Source organism: Mustela putorius, unplaced genomic scaffold, assembly GCF_011764305.1.
Source record: "Mustela putorius furo isolate JIRA1106 unplaced genomic scaffold, ASM1176430v1.1 tig00004035_pilon_pilon_pilon, whole genome shotgun sequence".
NCBI classification, from domain to species: Eukaryota; Metazoa; Chordata; class Mammalia; order Carnivora; family Mustelidae; genus Mustela; species Mustela putorius.
Genome location: NW_025422171.1, coordinates 1,049,907 through 1,072,202, shown reverse-complemented (window position 1 = coordinate 1,072,202; position 22,296 = coordinate 1,049,907). Strand labels below are relative to the sequence as shown.

Genomic DNA, 22,296 nt, shown 5'->3' with positions numbered 1-22,296 from the left:
TGTTGTAAGGATTAAGTAGGTAAAAAAAAATAGAAAGACTCTCAGGATAGTAAAATCACTAAGATAATTTAAAATACAATTTTCCCAAATCTCTACTACAAAAGAAATGTTCCTATATACTGAGAAAACCAGTTGCTTTCAATGATCTGTTTCTTGTGTGAGAAATCCCTCAGAAAGGAAAGATGGAGGAAACCACTTGTAATAAACCCTTTGTGATAGGAGTAACAGTATTAAGGATATAATATTTGGTATAATATATAGTATATATAATACACTAACCTGATTGAATCACTGAAATATATTCCACTCCCAAGATTTCCAATGTCTGTTCTCTTTGTGCCACGATCTTCAACTACTTTGGGTAAAAGCAGCCCACTAAAAAGAAAAAGACATTACAATGATTTACTAGAAGAAAGGTATCTTTTATTAGAGCCTCATAATTTTAGCAGACACAGGTGCTACTTAAGGACATGTTAAGTGAAAAAAGCCAGGCACAGAAACGCAACTACTACTTGACCTCATATATATGTGAAATCTAACAAAGTCCAACTCACAGAACCAGAGTGCAGAATGGTGGTTTTTAGAGACTGGGGGTTGGGGAAAATGGGGAGATGTTGGCTAAAGGGTATACAAACTTTCAATTTATTATAAATAAGATAATACTGTTTGCCAAGAGTAGATCTTACATTCTTACCACAAGAAAAAAAAAAAAAGATCAACTCTGTAGTGATGGATGTGTTAATTATCTTGTTTGTGGGAATATTTCAGAATGTACATGTACATTAAATCATCACATTATACATCTTTAAAAAATCACCTGTAGAACCTAAATATATACAATTCTTATTTGTTAATCATATCTTAATAAAGCTGGAAAAATATACTAATTAAAAGACAATAAGTAAATAAAGAGCATGAAATGAAAAGCAAAATGTATTTCAGAGTATTCCCACAGGACTGGTTCTAGGTGCTGTTCAAATGAACCAAGCTATGGCCAGTTTCTCATTGCTATCTTGGTCAGCCCTGAGATGCTGGTCATTTTTCTTACCTCAGTGCTCTGCCTCCTACCTGTTGAGGCTTCCAGCACTCAACAGAACCATGTGTAAGCCCAGTGCTCACTGCATTTCTTCCTGGCTCAAGAACTTAAGCAGGTTTCCATTGGCCTTCTAGCACTGTTAGGAACTCTTTAAAATCAAAGTTAAACCATGGTTATCTGTGGGAAAATGGGTAAAGGGAGACTTCTGCCTTTATTACATAAACATCTACTGTTTGAATTTTGCATTATGAAATGTGATTAATTTTGTAAAATAGTTCTTGGATTTTATTCCTACTTAAAGTTTATTTAAAACAATTTTTAAAATTAAAACCATTTTTCAGGGGGTGCCTGGGTGGCTCATTGGGTTGAGCTGCTGCCTTCAGCTCAGGTCATGATCTCAGGGTCCTGGGATCGAGTCCCGCATTGGGCTCTCTGCTCAGCAGGGAGTCTGCTTCCCCCCTCTCTCTCTCTCTGCCTGCCTCTCTGCCTACTTGTGATCTCTGTTAAATAAATAAATAAAATCTTAGAAAAACAAAACAAAACTATTTTCCAGGGCGCCTGGGTGGCTCAGTGGGATAAAGCCTCTGCCTTCAGCTCAGGTCATAATCCGGGGTCCTGGGATCGAGCCCCTCATTGGGCTCTCTGCTTGGCGGGGAGCCTGCTCCCCCTCTCTCTGCCTGCCTCCTCTGCCTGCTTGTGTTCTCTGTCTGTCAAATAAATAAATAAAATCTTAAAAAAAAATAAAAAAAATTTTCAATGCTAGTACCTATAATTCTAGATTTTTAAAAAAGAGTTTGTTTGTTTGTTTATTTATTTATTTTCTGTGGGGGAAGGAGCAGAGGGAAGAGGACAAGCAGATTCCTTCCCCACCACGCTCAGAGCCCGCTGTTGGCCCTATCCCTGAGATTATGACCTGAGCTGAAATCAAGAGTTGGATGCTTAACTGACTGAACCATCCAGGCATCCCTAGTTTTAAATGTTTAAACTTTGTTCCATGTGGAGTTTATTTAAGTGTGAGGAACGAGGTAAGGGTCCAACTTAGTATATTTTCCAAAAGGTAGTAATCTCTCCTAATACATAGTATTAAAGAAATTATCTTTCTTCCACAGAAATAAAAACTACTTTTATCATATGTTAAACCATGTTCATCTTTACATTTGTTTGTGGGTTCTTTATTCTGTGACTCATCTGTTCAGGTACAACCTCACTGTTTTAAATAACATAGCTTTATAAAATGTTTTTAGTGTCTGGTTAATTCTCCTTCATTAATCGTCTTTTTCTTAATTACCCTGGTAAAATCCAATTAAAAAAATATGTACAGTAGTATCAGCTTTTTATTTTAAAAAAATCTTGTTAGCACTTTTATTGTGAGAGCTCTAAATTTATAGGTTAACTGAAGTAAAACTGGCATCTTTCTGATTAGTGCAATTATCTTTTGGGTCCTTCAATAGGAGTTTAAAATTTTTTCCAGCTGGATCTTGTATACTTGTGTTTCTCCTCAGGTATTTTTTCCTTAGATATTTAAGTAAGGATCCAGATGTAATCATATCCTCCCAGGCTCCTTGTGACTGTAGTTCAGCTCTAATATTAAGTAGCTATTCAAAGCAACAGAAAATTAGTTATGTTTTATACAGATAACTAACAGTATCTAGATACTCTAATTTCTAGATCTTTCTTCTTAAGTATTGGATATTCCCTAGATTAGATACACATAGAAGAGCCATGAAATAGAGAATCCCCTTTCTTCATATTGTAAGGGCCTGCCCCTCTCAGAGGAACTTACTTGAAAACCCCGGATATAAGGGTGGGCCAGGCCAGATGGAGACATCCAATCAGTGGGGCGCACATATATTTACTGTGGTGAGTTGAAATCTCATTGGCCACCTGGGTGTGGGCCGGGCTCAACCACCTCTATAAAAGTTAGTCTGCAAGGCTGGGGAGGAGGGAGTAGTAGGAGGAGTTAGAATAGCCTTTGGGATAGCCGTTAGGGTAGTCCTTGGAGCCTCAGAGTGTCATCCTCATCATGGTCGTGGGGAGCATCGTGGTCCTCCTGGTCATCCTAGTCATTGGCAGCAGCACCAGGGCAAACAGCCTCGCCACCAGCAGCCTTGCCGCCACGAGTGGCCTCTCCACCACTGAGCCGCGGTCCCGCCACCAGTGGCCTCACCGCCCCAAACCTTGGCCTTGTTGCGAGCGGTCTTGCCACCCCGGGATGTGGCCCTACCATCCCGGGCCATGGCCCTGTCCACGTGCAGCCTCGTCTGGAGCAGGCTCGTCCAGAGCACCTTCATCGGCCCTGTCCACGAGCAGCCTCACTGGAGCGGCCTCGCCAGATCGGCATCATTCCTCGGAGCGGCCTCCTCCAGAGTGGCCTCTTCTTGGGAGCGGCCCCATCTGGGGAGTGGCCTCGCGGGAGCAGCCACATTCCAGGGAGCGGCCCTGTCTGGGGAGTGACCTCATTAGCAGTGGCCTGGTCCTGTGAGCGGCCTTGTCTGGAGTGGCTTCTTCTTGGGAGAGGCCCCATCCGAGGAGCAGCCTCGCTGGAGCAGCCTCATTCCAGGGAGTGGCCCTGTCTGGGGAGTGGCCTCGTTGGCAGCGGCCTCATCTGGAGTAGCCTCGTCTGTGGTGCAGCCTCGTCCAGAGCGGCCTCATCCAGAGCAGCCTTCTAGGGAGCGGCCTTGTCGGGGTCACCATCGTTGTCTCTTCGTAAGAGATGGCCCCTACCAGTTTGATTTTCGATGCTTGGCGTGAAATAAAGCTTTGTTTGATTTTTGCTTTGTGTCAGTCTCGTTCCTTTGATCACGGACCCTAACATCATATGATACAGTTTTCAAGAAGCAATTCACACCCATATACTACACTCTAAAAATATATAATAATAAGTAAATAATTTAACTTACACCTATTACAATTTAAAGTGTTCAGTTTTGGGGTGCCTGGGTGGCTCAGTGGATTAAAGCCTCTGCCTTCGGCTCAGGTCATGATCCCAGGGTCCTTGGATTGAGCCCCACATCTGGCTCTTTGCTCATTGGGGAGCCTGCTTCCTCTTCTCTCTCTGCCTGCCTCTCTGCCTACTTATGATCTCTGTCTATCAAATAAATAAATAAAATCTTAAAAAAAAATAAAGTGTCCAGTATTCTCTGGAATACAATAAGCTAATTTTAACTGAAGAGGTCCATGTAGTATAGAAAAAAAATTAGTAGTATAGAAAAAAAAATTAGGAAAACAAGGTAAAACACTTCATGTTCATGAGGGTGAAACATTTAGAAAATAAACATGGTATCCTCTTACCGGGACAGGATCCCAACAAAGCTTTGTACAGGCGATCCATGCAGTAAGGACTTCACATTGCCAAATTTGTTCAAAAACTCTGTGGTTTCATTCACTTTGCCAACTCTAAATATCTGCAAGATATCCACTGGACCTTTGCTGTGAAAAGTAGAAGAAAAACCTTGAGATTGCATAATCAAAAGCAAAATAAAAAATCATTATTAGCAGAAAGCCCAAAATAGCCCAAATGGCCATTACTATGGAATGGATTCAGTGAATCACAACACAACATTTCTTAGAAATATTATGTAGTCATTAAAAAAATCATACTCTTAAAAAATAAGGATATGAAATAAAACATAGTAAAATTTTAAAAATAAGTTATAAAACAATGCACAGCATGATCTCAAATTTTGTCAAATATATAATATATATATATATATAATACATATATAGATGGAATTCATTCATGCATTTATTCATTCATTCAACAAATACACTCTGGGAGTGCCTGGGTAGCTCAGTTGGTTAAGCTCCAGACTCTTGATTTCACTGGGGTCATGAGATCAAGCCCTGGGTCAGGCGCCACACCATGCATGGAGCCTGGTTGGGATTCTCTCTACTCATCTCCACCTTCCGCTCCCATGTGCATGTGGTTGTGCTTTCGTTTCTCTCTCTCTAAAACAAATAAACGAACAAACAAACACTCTGTGCCGAGTATTCTGCCAGGCCCTGGAAGTGAGATAATATGGTCTCTGGCTTCATGGGGCTTGTATCCTAATGGAGAGAGACAAAAATTAAAAGTTAACAAATAACTGATTTTACATTCTACTCAGCAAACTAACCAGGTTCAGAGAGAGGATGGTCAAGAAAGGCCTATCTTTGAAAGTGACATTGCAACATGACATAATAGAGTATATATTTTAAGACCTAACTGGTTGTTTGGGGAAAATAAATTGGCTGGGGCAGGAGCAGAAAGAATGTTAGGAGGTAGGCGAGACAGCAGTATCTGGATTAAAGGTGGCAGCAGTGTGAATGAAAGAAGCCAATGGATGAGAGACATTTTGGAGACAGAATTGACAGGGCACAGTGATATGGGGATGAAGGAGAATAGACAGTGGCTCTGGGTGGATGACTAGGATGAGGAAGCATGGGAAAAGACTGGGGGACTATGGAGAAACAGAGTTGTGGGGTAGAAAATGTAAGAAAGCCTATCCGGCATGTCTTCCCAACTCCTCATTCTCTGGTGTCACACTGTAGCTTAAAAGTAGCTATAGTAGGAGTATTTATATCACAGAAGCCAACAGTTATTATAAGTCAGGACTTCTATTTTAGGGAACTGGCTTGCCAGCATACCACTAGATATGGAAAAGAATCAATAATTGAGTTTGGGTTATATTCTTCTTTTTTAAAATATTTTATTTATTTATTTGACAGAGAGTGAGATCACAAGTAGGCAGAGAGGCAGGCAGAGAGAGAGAGAGAGGAGGAAGCAGGCTCCCTGCTGAGCAGAGAGCCCAATGCGGGACTCAATCCCAGGACCCTGAGATCACGATTCGAGACAAAAGCAGAGGCTGAACCCACTGAGCCACCCAGGCACCCCAGAGTATATATTCTACACCGACAAGTTAGCAGTGGTCATATTATCTCTGGGTAGTGAGATTTGGGTGATCTTCAGTTTTCATCATGCTTTCACACATTGTCTAAATTTTCAGCAAAGAATATGAATTTTATAACTAGAAAAAATATGACAATCATCACTAGTGGAACAAATTGGAGAAAATCTAATTCTTCACAGCAGCAGAATCCCTCCATAGTGAAAGGTCCACTTTTGTCATATGAACAGTTCAACATCACTTGGGTGTGAGGTGAGATCTCCAAGGCCTTCATGAGTTATATTACATGACTAAAAATGTACAACTGGTCTATGCAGTTGGTTCAAGTTCACCATCTTTAGCTCTAAGTGTGTAAGGCTTATGATTAAAGTTAACCTGGCCCTTTATACCTAATGAGAGCCAAGATGCCCGAAAGGTCCAGAAGGAAGACTTCAGGCAGAGGAGTGCTAGAAGTTTACATTAGTGGGATGAATGACCAAACCAGAGGAAGTCAGTCTCACCCTTGAGAATAACCCATCATATTAGTTTCTGAACCTTGAATCTGGGTCCAGGCTTGTCGGAGCGGCTGATCCACACACGTCTGTTGTTACTGCTGCTGCCCTGTGTTGTAGAACACACAAGGGCACAAGAAACAGGGACTCTCACAGTCATTGATGAAACAAACATGACTGACCTTTAGGGGTGTCATATCTCTTGAAGTATTTTCCAGATTTTCAACTTTTCCATGCCATGGAGTGGCCATTTTATTTTTTTAAAGATTTTATTTATTTATTTAATTTATTTATTTGACAGAGATCACAACTAGGCAGAGAGGCAGGCAGAGAGAGGAAGGAGGCTCCCCGCTGAGCAGATAGCCTGACATGGGGCCCGATCCCAGGACCCTGGGACCTCGACCCAAGCCAGTGGCAGAGGCCCCAACCCACTGAGCCACCCAGGCACCCCCTGGAGTGGCCATTTTAGAAGCTGCCACACACATAGTCCTGCATCTTAAAATCTTAATTTAAGCAGATTTTGCTATATAATATCCTTCAAAACACAAAAATACCTTGTGATTTCAAGTTTTTAAATTTAATTCTCAGCAAGATTAGATAAACTTGAAATTTGAGTGGAATAGTAGGGAGTATTTTCAAGCACAGAATACTGTTCCAAATCTATTATATACAGATATATATAGATATACATAATATATCATATATTATATACATACAGATAAAGATATTATGTATAGATATAGAAAATATAAAATATATATACATATATAAATTTAAATATATACATATATATATATATTTTTTAAAGTAGATTTTCTTAAGTAGATTTCATGTCCAGGATGGAGCCCAGTGTGGGGCTTGAACTTAGGACCCTGAGATCAAGACCTGGGCTGAAATCAAGAGTTGAACACTTAACCAACTGAGCCACCCAGGCATCCCCCAAGTCCCATCATAAACACAGAAGAAAGTAATCTGTCATCATAACATAGCTACCTTGTTATAGAGGATTAAATTACACAAGTAATTATGGAGATTAGCTCGTTAACAGAATCTGAAACAGTATTACATAATAACAGCTCCTAAGACATTTCCTTTATGCATACCTGTAATTATTCTGTAAAACTTCTTCTTTAACTCTGAAAAATTCTTCAGTGTTCTGTTCAACATGCTCAATTTTACATCTCAAAGCTCGGTATTTGGCAAGAGATGGTGGGTTGGGTTTGAACAAATTAGTTTCACAGACATTAACCATGTCTCTTATTAGCTGTAGATAAAAATAATACAAGATGTCAGAATCATTCTGTATCATAATATTTATAGTCATTACACTTTCTCAAAAAGATTGGAAAAATAAGGGTTTTTCTTCCTAAAGTTTTTTTTTTAAAGGTTTTATTTTTAAGTAATCTCTACACCCAACGTGGGACTTAAACTCACAACCCTGAGATCAAGAGTTGCATGCTCCACTGACGGAGCCAGCCAGCACCCCTCCCCCAAAGCTTTTGATCAATATGTAAGTTGCACATTAAAGGTAATACTGTTATTATATATTGTACCCTCAGTGATAGCATAATATACAATACTAATAATAGTAAACATCAGGATAGCACATCATTGTTGATAAAGTGTTTCAGGTACATCATTCCTCTAATCCACACCATAGTACTGGTCTTATTAGATCTTATTATCCTCATTGTATAGATGGGGAAAGTGAGGCCCTGAGGAGCTGAAATAATTGCTCAAGATTCCACAGCAAACAGGGGGAAGTGACTAAATAGGAACTCAGATCATCAGAATGCAAGTCCAATTCTGTTAGCAAAACTTCATTAAGCATGTTCTGTATGCCAGGCATTGTATCAGGTTTGAAAGATACAAAAATGAGTAAGACATGGTTGTCTTCCCTGAGAGGGAACCTAAGTATACTTAGTATACTCATAGGTCATGGAGCTTGGAGGAAGGAACATAGCTCCTACATAATCTGAATTATGTTTATTTTAAGGATATATTGTTTTTACCATCTTTGAGATGAAAGAGACATTGACGGGGGGCCCTATTTTGCCCTGCCACACATCTTTATGACCTCAATATAGGGATGGGCTAACTGTAATTAAATACACCAGCCATAAAAGAAAAGACTGATACATTTTTCTATATAAAAGTAAAAATTATCGGTATGGTAAAATAGAAAAAGTCAAACAATCACCCACCACAAGCAAAGTAAAATAAAACAAAGCAAAACAAATAAACTAAAGAAAATATTTATAACTCATATCCCAGGCTAGGCTTCCTAACTTAAGAGGTCATAACAATCATGAAGAAAAGTAGAAAGATCCGAAAGAAGAAGGACCAAAGGACATGAATAGACAGTTCAGAGAAAAAAACAAAACAAAACAAAACCCGCATAAACTAAATATAAATCCATAAAATCGGTAAAGTCTGAAAGTTTAACAAATATATTTTTGGTAAAACTATAGGAAATAGAAACTCTCATTCACTGACAGTGGGAGGGTAAATAATAGAACATTTATGAGGGAATAAGACAAAATCTATCACAATTACAGGTGCACTGACCCCATAAGCCAGCACTTCTACTTCTGGGATGAATCTCAGAGACACTCCTGTGCAGTTATAAAATGACAAATATACAAGCATATTCACTTTGGCATTGTTTGTAGTAACAAAGTCTGGAAACAGTCCAAATGTCTGACATTAGGGGATGCCCATAGAATGTGGGGAATGAGGATGCTCTCTCTAAGTGAGAAAAATGGGTGTGGAACAGCAAAGATGGTATACAACTATTTATGTAAAAGAAAGGGAGAGGAATAAGTATATATGTGTATATTTATAATAATTTGCATAAGGAAACTGTAAAGACAAACAAGACATGGTTATCGAGTTGGAGAGTTGGAATGGGTGGAAGGGCAGGGTAGAATACAGATTGTGCTGAGTAAACCTTTTAAATACAATTTTGACTTTTGGGGCGCCTGGATGGCTCAGTGGTTTGGGCCGCTGCCTTCGGCTCGGGTCATGATCTCAGGGTCCTGGGATCGAGCCCCCGCATCGGGCTCCCTGCTCCGCAGGAAGCCTGCTTCTCTCTCTCTCTCTCTCTCTCTCTGCCTGCCTCTCTGCCTACTTGTGATCTCTGTCTGTCAAATAAATAAATTAAATCTTTTAAAAAAATAAATACAATTTTGACTTTTGAATAATACAAATGTATTACCTATTGAAAATATAAAAGTTAAATGAAAAAGTACTTGGATGGGCACTACATACACCTTCTCAGTAGGAGAACCAGCAACTGAGGTTCTTAATGTTGGGTGGTAGGCAAATCATGAAATTTTAAATTTAGAAGGTTCCCTTTTCATCTCATTTATTGATTCTTCACTTATTTTGGATTATAGATGTATCCAGGAATCTGTTGAGAGCTATAATTTCCTTCAAACATGTAAAATTTTGTATCTCCAAGCTCTTTTGCAGTCTAGGTCATAGATTTCTGATCATGTCCCAATTCCTTCATGCACAGATGAGGCAATTCAGAGCCAGGGAGTGAACTGGTCTCATCTAAGGCGAGGGGCACCCTGGGCCTGCCTTCCTGCTTTCCTCTTTGCTAACTGAGCCCAGCTCAAGGGAGAGGGCCCATTTCTGCAGAGTTAGTAATTCTACTCTCCTTGCCTTAGATTCCTTGGCTTAGGAATTCACATATGACTCAGTTCTGAGCAAAATACTAACCAAAGAGTCTACAGGGCCAGGGAAGCTTGTCCTAAAAGATAAGAAAAGAAATACTCCAGTTGGGATGCTATGAACAACTACAGTTATAAGGTCATGTAAGGTGAGGCGGGCTGAAAGGGAAGCTAAGTTTATAGGAACCACAGAGATGAAAAGAAGCTGGGCCCTCGTTGATAATTCTCCCTCTGAGCGACTGGACCAGCAGCCACCCTATAACTGGCTTCTTGTTATACAGGGTAATAAGTATCTTCATTGTTCAAGTCAATGCCAGCTTTCTGTTTCTTTTGCAAAATGAATCCTAACTCCTCTCCTTGAGACAGGGAAACTGAAGCAAATAGCACGTCTTTGAAGCAAATAGCATTATGTCCTCTGGATTTCTCGAGAACAGATAACATCTAAGGAAAGACCAGGTAAGAACAACGTGATGAATTTATCTTATGAGCATTCTAGACGACCAGAACTAGACATCTGCACAACAAGACGCACTGGCTCCAAGGAATAACACCTGGGCCCTGTCTTTATTCTAACCAGGTCCTGGGTGCCAGACCATGATCCTCAATAACAACCCCAGACCCCAAGCAAAGATAAGACCCCCTCCTTTCCTTACCGAGTCTCCCAAACACTGTCTGTACCTGCTCTCTTTCTCTACCTTCAATAAACTCTGCTTTTGCCTCCTGCTGGCCCATGTTCTATCTCTATCTTGTAACTAGTAAGGGATCCTCTCGGCTGGTCCTGCAGGACTCCCTCCGGGTCCTCAGGCCTGGCCTGCCAGTATCATCCTGATATAAAAATTACTTAACAGTGTAGCAATTCTAAATATATCTGCCTTTGTATACTATTCCAACACATTCATGTTTGGGAACATGCTTCAGGTAATCTCCATAAGAATCCAAAGCATTCTAAATTGGCTCAATATTCATTTTGAGCCAACTTCTGTGATTCAGTACTACCTTATTAATCAGATTTGAAAAGACTCTTCCCCAACATATTATAAATTGAATTCCATATTTCAGAGATTTACCTGGCAGAGGTCCTCTTTCTTAGCTAATAGTCTCAGGTTCACTTTTTCAGTTGTTGTGCCTTTGTGAGGTATTAATCTGTAGAACTCAGTCATCATTTTTTGCAGTTGTTCTTCTGTTTCTCCATTTTTCAATGCGGCCTTTACTAGAAGGAGAACTCCCTCTGCCTTGCTCACCTTTAAATGGAGGACAATATATGTTGAATAAGTTGAATCTTTACCATCAGAGAAAAGGTGAAGGAACACGCATAAAAACATCTAAAATGGTTGTTAATTATGTCACAACTAATGGTTTTCTATTGGACACCAGCCATAAAACAGGTGCCATGTTTACAGGAGATGTATATCAGTTGTGACGATGATGCCATGAGAAATCTTCCAAAACCAGGCTCAGTTTAACTAGAGGAAAAAAACCAGCGCCTTAAATATCTATATTGTGTATCTAGATCTATATCTACATCTATATCCGTATCTCTATTCACAACTGCATCTCCATCTCTTTCTATATCCGCAAGAGAGGAATACTAATGCAACCACAGGAGACTTGCTTTTCACACAAGAAGTTTAGAAAAATGTCAGAATCACAGTAGGCACAAAATCCAGCAGAACATGTTTCTAATTACACAAATACTGTTTGGACTTTGACCCAGAAAACCTTTTTCTCCCTGAAATAAATTAGTTTAGTTCCACAGAGGGAAACTGTATTATTTTACTGTGACAATGCAGTTGCACAAGTTGTACCATTGGGAATATTTTCTTTCATTTGCTTTTTCAATCACATAAAATTAAAAAGAGCATTTTTTCTGGAGGACTGGGAGCATCCCTGCCTTTCCCTAAAATGGTCACAATTTACAAGACTGGGAAGCAGTGGCTCTAAAGTAGACAAAGTTCTGAGTGTCTAAGGACCAAGTGCAACCCTGTCCCTCAGGCCTGCTAAACACCTAGCAACATAAAGGAGCAGGCCTCCCAATGAGACAACACCAAAAAGCGAAGCTTGGAGCAGCTCTTGGGTCTGATATGTTATATAGATAAGAACATCTAGTTTTCTTTGAAAGTTGTTTTCCCCTCAGTGCTCTCAGTGTTCCCTTTTTCCAAGGTAAAAAAAAAAAGCACATCAGAAACAACTGGACCAGCACCAAACACACAGAGCATGATTTAAGCTAGTAAACTAGAAAGCAGAAATTGTCATGATTGAGGTTCTCCTTCAAGGACACACATGACTCACATCATTGAGACTAATCCTGTTCACAGGCTTGAGAAGCAAGTGCTCCAGGTGGCCGAGAGCTTCCGCCCAAACCATTTCCACCAAATCGCTCACTTCTTTGCTCAGAATGCTTGAATTTATTACCTCCTCCAAAAGCAACTGCAACAATAAAGTAAAAAACAAAAACAAAAACAAAAAAATCAAAAACCCCACCAACAAAAGGTTTCATTACTGGGCTGATAACAGAGACGAGAGAAGAAATCATCACAGCTGAGGAGAGAGTCATAGGCAGCCAAATGACTGATAATTCTGTGTTCCTCCACTTCCTTCCTATACTCTCTATATCTCCCCTTTCTATCTTTTACTCCCACTTTATGTTTCCTTTTGTCTTTTCCTTCATTCTATTAGCTTTAGGCCTCCCAGTGACATCAAAGTTTAAGTGGCATTAAGGGGATTCTTGGCCTAGGTTATAATGAAGTTTTTTGAAAGCCATGGGGGTTTGTTGCTGAAGCAAGCAAGAGGTTTTGTGGTTCAACCTAGAACTCACTCCTTACCCGGCTTCCACACTTGTATATGAGTTTACTTTTCTTGTTCTTAACTCTGACTCCTTTCTCTTACCAGGTTTTTAATTGTTGTAAAGAAAATGTTTCTATTAAAAATACTCAATCACTCACACAAAATAGTACATAGAAATCAATCTTACTGCTTGCAGTTTTTCAGATGCTAACTGGGTTGCTTCAGGTGTAAAATGTTCTCTTAGCAGAAAACTTTGTTTCTTCAGTTCTTCAATGTAATTTTCATAGTATTCACTTGCATCTGCAGAGGTTTTCTTTACAGAGAACTTTCTAGTCTGTGAATTATAGTGTGGAGCAAAATGTTAGGATGTGAGGATACAGTCACTTATTAACCTATGATCTTTATTGAATACCTCCTATGCACCATGGGAAAATGGAATGTAAATAAGGCAATGGATCCCCACCATGAAGGTGTTAATTAGTTTTTCAAATAATTACTTAAATCTTCAATTCTTCACAAAACTGCCTAACACCTGAAAGTAAAGGGAGAAGAGCCTGAGCAGGCACAACAGGCAGAAAGGATGCATATGATTCATAGGAGAGTCACTCAAATGTCTGTTCAGAGACTACATACTCTTACTTTACATACTAGTCTAATGAGCTTTGAAGTCTGGCACTCAAGCTTTTTGGAAATGAGCAAAATAGATCAGGGAGGGGCAGAAAAGAAAAAATACCTCAGAAATGAGGTACTGTTAGAGAAAGCACACAGTCAAAATGAAATGATAGCTACCATCAAGGAGAAAGCAGGAAAGTTCTTGGTCATGCAAATAATGTAAAGGCATGGAGCAAGGTGTCTTCTGGATAGGCACAAACTGCCTGCTTCCTTCCAACCTGCCCATAGATGTGGCATTTGTCAGCTTTTCCTGGGAATCCTTGCTCCTGTAGTGAGCAGTTATCCCAAACTTATTAACCTCAGAGAAGGTGGAAGTCTAGCCCCAGCTGGGGCCTGTGGGTGTAGCCTAAGCCCCTGGCTCTGGAATGTGTGCCCCCAGGGGCAGGGGGAGCCAGACTACCCATGACACCATAAACCACTCTCCTGAATTTGTGGCTACAGGGTGCCTCTAAAACATGGAGAAAAGAAACATATCATATTCGAGTTACCCCATTTAAGAAGATAGAGTTTAACATAATTTTGGAATATTTCCACAAAATGTTTTTGTATGAGAGACGGGCAAGTTAGAAAAGTCTCTTCTGAAGAATAGCTCTTTCAGTGTTGGTTAAGCAAGGATAATTTCTATCAAAGTGAACAGACTCACCTGAGGAGCCCTCTACTTGCATTCTCAGACCTAGGCTTGCCAAAGGAGGAAGGCAACCAGGAAGAGTTCTCAGGATAGTAAACAGGAGGGGACGGTGGCCTATTCAGCCTCATCATTTTCTTTTTCAGTAAAGAAGAACAATTATAACATGTTCTATCATGGTTTTCAACTTGACGTTTCCTTACTTTTTATCCATTCAACTAAACCCTCCACAAATTACAGCACACATTTTTGGGTAAAAGGATAACAAAAGCCTTTCTCCTACTTAGACATATTTGACTTGGATTGGCTTTTTTAATCTATTCCCATGGAAACCTGATATGGCAAAACTGCTTGGATAACAGTCACTTCTCATGAATAAATTACATTAGGACTGGGAGCTCAATGAATGAACCATAAATGGTGGGTGGGAAACCTGACCCTTGGGCTTCCCTGAGATCAGCTACGTAAGTAACGAGTGCCTCCCTTAAAGACATCTTGAACTTAGGCCCATGTCATGACAGGTATGAGCTACTCTGGGTGGGCTTCTGAGTCAGGTGGATCCCATACTGACCTCAGGTGAGTCTCCCTCCTGGCACCAGAGCTGACACCTCCAGTGGGGGCAAAGCCAAAAGCATCCAGAGCCCGAGTGCAATGCTGTGAGGACCACTCCCACTGAGGTGAGCCTGTATGCCCTGATGGTGCTGTGTTTCCTGCCTGTAAATTGTCTAGACAGAAGATACCCTGATAGTGTAGTAGCATGTGCTTTGAATTTTAGGTGTAAGTTCTGAATTTATTTTTGTTTCATAATTGTTTCAGGTTGGAACCATGCCCTTGATTTGACTGTGACCTAATGTAAAGGTCTTGGCCTCTGCAAAGCTTTCCTTGCCGTTTCTGAGCCTACAATACTTTCTACCACATTTTAGTATCAATTCTGTCCCAGTGGATTATAATCATGAATGTGTAGTTTCATCCCTGGCAGAGATCTCTGAGGGGGCAGGGTTTGAAATAATTTTTATCTTTGGGCTCCAGTAGATTGTCTGGTATGTAGTAGGTACTGAACTAAGTGTGTGAATGGATTCATTTTAGCAGAGTATACATTAGTAAAGTTGCCATAAGAGATTCAGCACAGGAGCAGTGAATATTGCACCCAGTGAATATTTCCCTCTGACAAGAAAGAACCCTGTACTGTTCTAGTCAGAGCACTTCTCTCACCTTCCTCCCCTCACCTGCCATATTCCAATGGAGAACATGTTTCTGCCTTTCAAAATTATTTGTCAGGTAAAAAGGTTAACAGGTTGGCTGTTTCACTGACCAATGTTAAGGAAAGTAGATATGAACAGAGTAGATAAACAAACACACAAGAATCAACATAAAGATCATTACCTTGCAGTGCCTGGGAGGCACAGTTGGTTTAGAGCCTGACTCTTGGTTTTGGCTCAGGTCATGATCTCAGGGTTGTGAGATCCAGCTCAGCATTAGGCTCTGCACTCAGTACAGAGTCTACTTAAGACTCTCTCCCTCTCTCCCTGCCCCTGACGCTTTCTCTCTCAAATCAATAAATAAATCTTAAAAAAAAAAAATCATTACCTTGAGACCATTGGCCAAGAGGAAGTGTGCAGATATGAGAAAGGCAGGATCCCTGGGGTACTGGGAGCTCTGTAGCTCTACCACTGCCACCTCCTTTCCTCCCTCTGCCCCGATCTGGAAAATAGGTTGTTCTTTCAGAAACTGCATCCACTCAATAACAAGCCACACACACCATTTAAAAATTCTGATTATAAAACTAATACCATTCATTTGGAGATATAATTTGGAAAATACAGAAAGTATGAAGAAAAAATAAAAATTACCTGAAATCATACTAAAGATATAGAATTACTATTTATATTTTGGTATGTTTCCTACTATATATGTTTTAACTATATATAAAGTTTACAGGGGAGCAGTCTAGATGCTGGAGGAGTAGCAGGCTGAGATGACATTAGGTTGCAGGAGTTCAGCTAGATAGTTATCAGACCATTCCAAACACCTACAAATCCAACAGGAGAGCAAAGAGAAGAAGAGCAGCAATTCTAGAAACAGAAAATTGACCACTTTCTGAAAGGTAGGACGTGTGGAGAAGTGAATTTGAAGCAACAGGATGATAGACTACAGGGGGGCAGGGCAGGCTCTCAGCAAGCAGTGGAGCAACAGAGCCAAAATCAGAACTTTTTAAGGTCAGCTCCACTGAGGGACATCCCTCCAGAGGCTAAGCCGGGGTGGAGCCCTTGAGGTGACAGCGTGGTCTCAGGTCACATGGGGTCACAGAAGGATCGGGGGTGTATGAGTGTAGCAGAGCTCACAAGTATTAGAGTGGGAAAGCCAGCGGCAGAGACAGAGCCGAAGAGTGAGCTCTCAGCTCAGGGTTACCCTAAACTGTGATCTGTGGCACAGTTAGGCCACTACTTTTTGAGTAGAGACCCCAAAAGTGGCAGATCTGGGGAGAAACCCCTATAAGAGCAGAGTGGCAAAAATCTACTGGGTTTGGAGACTCCAAACAGGGTGTATGCCAGAGACAGAAACGTTCGGTCACAAGCTGGGTAAGCTTGAATTGTGGTTGGAGACCAAGGAGATGGGAGTGACTGAGTGCTTTTCTTCAACGGTGCACTGAGAAGTGGGTCCCCGAGCTCTTAGCTCCTCTGGGCTGGAGATTGTTCATTCCCATCCTCCAGAACTCTACGGAAAGCAATCAGGGAACAAAAGATTCCGAGAGTGAAACCAATCAGATTACTTAGCCCAGTCCCTAGCAAGGGAAACATATGAGCTCACTGATCAAGGAGAACAGCAAATTCCAGAGGAGGGGAAAGCAAAACATGGAATTCAATGCTTCCTCCCCATTATTCTTTAGTCTTACAAAGTTAATTAAATTTTTAAAATTTTTTTTCTTATTCTAATTTTTTTAACTTTTACTCTTTTCTCTTTTAACATTTTTATAAACTAGTTTATCTTAACACTAATTTTCTTTAAAAAAACCTTTTTCAATCTTCATTATTATAATCATATTTTATCCTTCATTGTACCTAACTTTATCTTTTGTATAAATATAGGGTTTTTTCTTCTAAAAAAATTTTGGAATACTTCTTCTAATAGATCAAAATACACCCTAAATCTAGCACTGGGCTTTATTCTAGTCTCCAGCCTGAGCAAATTCTCTACACTTTCTTTTCTCTCTTTTCCCAACCAACTTATCTTATCAACTCCTTTTTTAGAATTTTTTTTAATCTTCATCTTTACAGTCATATTCCATCCCTTCATTGTGTTTACTCTTATTTATATATATATATATATATGATTTCCTTTCTTTAAAATATTTGAAGGTAGTTTCTTCTAAGAGACCAAAATACACCCAAAATCAAGTGGGTGGCTCTATTCTATTCACCAGTCTAATATATATATGTATATATATATATATTTTTCCTTCTTCTTCTTTGTACCCCCTTTCTAATACCCACGATTTGGGTCTCTCCTAATTTGGTTAATGCACATTGTTCTGGAGTCTTTGCCACCCTTTTAGTATTTTATTCTCTCCTCCATATATTCTTATCTGGATAAAATGACAAGGCGGAAAAAGTCACCACAAAAAAAAGAACAAGAGGCAGTACTGAAGGCTAGGGACCCAATCAATACAGACATTGTTAGTATGTCAGATCTAGAGTTCAGAATGACAATTCTCAGGGTGCTAGCTGGGCTCGAAAAAGGCATGGCAGATATTAGAGAAACCCTGTCCGGAGAAATAAAAGCCCTTTATGGAGAAATAAAAGCACAAAAATCTAACCAACCTGAAATCAAAAAAGCTATTAATGAGGTACAATAAAAAATGGAGGCTCTTACTGCTAGGGTAAATGAGGCAGAAGAGAGAATTAGTCATACAGAAGACCAAATGATGGAGAATAATGAAGCTGAGCAAAAGAGAGACAACTACTGGAACATGAGGGGAGAAGTCAAGAGATAAGTGATACTATAAGATGAAACAATATTAGAATAATTGAGATTCCAGAAGAAGAAAGAAAGAGAGAGGGAAGCAGAAGGTATATTGAAGCAAATTATTGTAGAGAGTTTCCCTAATATGGCAAAGGGAACAAGCATCAAAAATCAAGGAGGCACAGAGAACCCCCCCTCAAAATCAATAAGAATAGGTCCACACCCCGTCATCTAGTAGTAATACTTATAAGTCTTAGTGAAAGCAGCCCGGGACAAGAAGTCTGTAACATACAATGGTAGAAATATTACACTGGAAGCAGACTTATCCACAGAGACCTGGCAGGTCAGAAAGAACTGACATGATATATTCAGAGCACTAAATGAGAAAAACATGCAGCCAAGAATACTATACCCAGCTAGGCTATCACTGAAAACAGAGGAGAGATAAAAAGCTTCCAGGACAAACAAAAACTGAAAGAATTTGTAAACACCAAACCAGCTCTACAGGAAATACTGAAAGGGGTCCTCTAAGCAAAGAGAGAACCTAAATGTAGTAGACCAGAGGAACAGAGACAATATACAGTAACAGTCACCTTACAGGCAATACAATGGCACTAAATTCATATCTCTCAATAGTTACCCTGAATGTAAATGGGCTAAATGCCCCAATCAAAAGACACAGGGTATCAGAATGGATAAATAAACAAAACCCATCAATATGCTGCCTATAAGAAACTCATTTTAGACCCGAAGACACCTCCAGATTTCAAGTGAGGAGATGGAAAACAATTTACCATGCTAATGGACATCAGGAGAAAGCTGGTGTGGCAATCCTTATATCAGATCAATTAGATTTTAAGCCTAAGACTATAATGATAGATGAGAAAGGACACTATATCATACTCAAAGGGTCTGTCCAACAAGAAGCTCTAACAATTTTAAATATCTATGCCCCTAACATGATAGCAGAAAACTACAGAAACAAATTAATAACAAAATCAAAGAAACACATTGACAATAATGCAATAATAGTAGGTGATTTTAACAACAACCTCACTGAAATGGGACAGACCATCCAGGCAAAAATTCAACAAGGAAATAAAGGCCTTAAATGACACACTGGAACAGATGGACATCACAGATATATTTAGAACATTCCATCCCAAAGCAAAAGAATACACATTCTTCTCTAGTGCACATGGAATATTCTCCAGAACAGATCACATCCTGGGTCACAAATCAGGTCTCAACAGGTGCCAAAATATTTGGATCACTCCCTGCATATTTTCAGACCACAATTCTCTGAAGCTAGAACTGAATCACAAGAGGAAATTTGGAAGGAACTCAAATATTTGGAGGCTAAAGTGCATCTTACTAAAGAATGAATGGGTAAACCAGGAAATTAAAAAAGAATTGAAAAAATTCATGGAAAAAAATGATAATGGAAACACAATGGTTCAAAATCTGTGGGACACAGCAAAGGCAGTCCTGAGAGGAAGATATATAGAGATACAAGCCTTTCTTAAGAAACAAGAAAAGTCTCAAATACACAACCTAACCCTACACCTAAAGGAGCTGGAGAAAGAACTGCAAAGAAAGCTTAAACCCAGCAGGAGAAGAGAAATAATAAAGATCAGAGCAGAAATCAATGAAATAGAAACCAAAAAAACAATAGAACAAGTCAACAAAACTAGGAGCTTGTTATTTGAATGAATTAATAAGATTGGTAAACCTCCGAACAGACTTATCAAAAAGAAAAGAGAAAAGACCGAAATTAATAAAATCATGAATGAAAGAGGACCACGACCAACAGCACAGAAATACAAACAATTATAAGAACATATTATGAGCATCTATATGCCAGCAAATTTGACAATCCGGAAGAAATGGATTCATTGCTAGAGACATATAAACTACCACAATTGAACCAGGAAGAAACAGAAAACCTGAACAGACCCATAACCAGTAAGGAGAGTTGAAGCAGTCATCAAAAATCTCTCAACAAACAAGATTCCAGGGCCAGGCGACTTCCCAGGGGAATTCTACCAAACACTGAAAGAAGAATTAACACCTGTTCTCCTGAAAGTGTTCTAAAAAATAGAAATGGAAGGAAAACTGCCAAACCCATTGTAAGAACCCAGCATTACCTGGATCCCATAACCAGACACAGACCCCATCAAAAAGGAGAATTACATACCAATATCCTTGATGAACACAAATCCGAATATTTTCACCAAAATACTAGCCAATAGATTCCAACAGTACATTAAAAGTATTATTCACCATGACCAAGTGGGATTTATTCCAGGGCTGCAAGGTTGGTTCAATATCCATAAACAAATCAATGTGATACAATACATCAAAAAAAAAAATGAACAAGAACCATATGATACTCTCAATAGATGCTGAAAAATCATTTGACAAAGTACAGCATACATTCTCGATCAAAACTCTTCAAAGTGTAGGGATAGAGAGTACGTACCTCAATATCATCAAAGCTGTCTATGAAAAACCCGAAGCAAATATCATTCTCAATGGAGAAAAATTGAGAGCTTTTCCTCTAAGGTCAGGAACACGGCAGGGATGTCCATTATCACCACTGCTATTCAACATAGTACTAGAAGTCCTAGCCCCAGCAATCAGACAACAAAAAGAAATCAAAGGTATCCAAATCGGCAAAGAAGTCAAACTCTCACTCTTTGCAGAAGATATGATACTTTTTGTGGCAAACCCAAAAGACTCCATTCAAAATCTGCTAGAACTTGTACAGGAATTCAGTAAAGTGTCAGGATATAAAATCAATGCACAGAAATCAGTTGCATTTCTCTACACCAACAACAAGACAGAAGAAAGAGAAATTAAGGAGTCAATCCCATTTACAATTGCATCCAAAACTATAAGATACGTAGGAATAAACCTAACCAAAGAGGCAAAGAATCTGTACTGAGAAAACTAAAAGTACTCATGAAAGAGACTGAGGAAGACACAAAGAAATGGAAAAATGTTCCATGCTCATGGATTGGAAGAACAAATTTTGTGAAAATGTCTATGCTACCTAAAGCAATCTACACATTTAAGGCAATCCCTATCAAAATCCCACCCATTTTTTTTTTCAAAGAAATGGAACAGATAATCCTAAAATTCATATGGAACTAGTAAAGACTTCAAACAGCCAGCAGAATGTTGAAAAAGAAAGCCTAAGTTGGTGGCATCACAATTCTGGACTTCAAGCTCTATTACAAAGCTGTCATCATTAAGACAGTAGACAGTATGGTACTGGCACAAAAACAGACACATAGATCAATGGAACAGAATAGAGAACCCAGAAATAGACCCTCAACTCTATGGTCAACTAATCTTTGACAAAGCAGGAAAGAATGTCCAATGGAAAAAAGACAGCCTCTTCAATAAATGGGGCTGGAAAAATTGGACCTTTTCCTTATACCACACACACAAATAGACTCAAAATGGATGAAGGACCTCAATGTGAGAAAGGAATCCATCGAAATCCTTGAGGAGAACACAGGCAGCAACCTCTTCGACCTCAGCTGCAGCAACATCTTCCTAGGAACATCGCGAAAGGAAAGGGAAGCAACGGCAAAAATGAACTATTGGGACTTCATCAATATCAAAAGCTTTTGCACAGCAAAGGAAACCGTTAACAAAACTAAAAGACAACTGACAGAATGGGAGAAGATATTTGCAAACGACATATCAGATAAAGGGCTAGTGTCCAAAATCTATAAAGAACTTAGCAAACTCAACACCCAAAGAACAAATAATCCAATCAAGAAATGGGCAGAAGACATGAACAGACATTTCCGCAAAGAAGACATCCAGATGGCCAACAGACACATGAAAGTGCTCCACATCACTTGGCATCAGGGAAGTATGAATCAAAACCACAATGAGATACCACCTCACACCAGTCAGAATGGCTAAAATTAACAAGTCAGGAAACAACAGATGCTGGTAAGAATGCAGAGAAAGGGGAACCCTCCTACACTGTTGCTGGGAATGCAAGCTGGTGCAACCACTCTGGAAAACAGCATGGAGGTTCTTCCAAAAGTTGAAAATAGAGCTACCCTATGACCCAGCAATTGTACCACTGGGTATTTACCCTGAAGACACAAATGTAGTGATCTGGAGGGGCACATGTATCCGA

General features: G+C 39.6%; 1 protein-coding gene across 6 annotated transcripts in view; it reads right to left on the bottom strand.

Moving 5' to 3' along the window:
• Positions 1 to 22,296, bottom strand: part of PARP4 (poly(ADP-ribose) polymerase family member 4) — a 129,905-nt gene that overhangs the window by 84,418 nt on the left and 23,191 nt on the right. For all 6 annotated transcript variants that reach the window (XM_045072418.1, XM_045072416.1, XM_045072415.1 and 3 more), the window contains 7 exons: positions 15,759 to 15,872; positions 13,062 to 13,208; positions 12,380 to 12,517; positions 11,158 to 11,331; positions 7,517 to 7,677; positions 4,328 to 4,465; positions 280 to 375 (listed from right to left, as the gene is read on the bottom strand). In XM_045072418.1, coding sequence (XP_044928353.1) covers positions 280 to 375; positions 4,328 to 4,465; positions 7,517 to 7,677; positions 11,158 to 11,331; positions 12,380 to 12,517; positions 13,062 to 13,208; positions 15,759 to 15,872 — 968 coding nt within the window. The remainder of the gene's footprint in view (positions 1 to 279; positions 376 to 4,327; positions 4,466 to 7,516; positions 7,678 to 11,157; positions 11,332 to 12,379; positions 12,518 to 13,061; positions 13,209 to 15,758; positions 15,873 to 22,296) is intronic.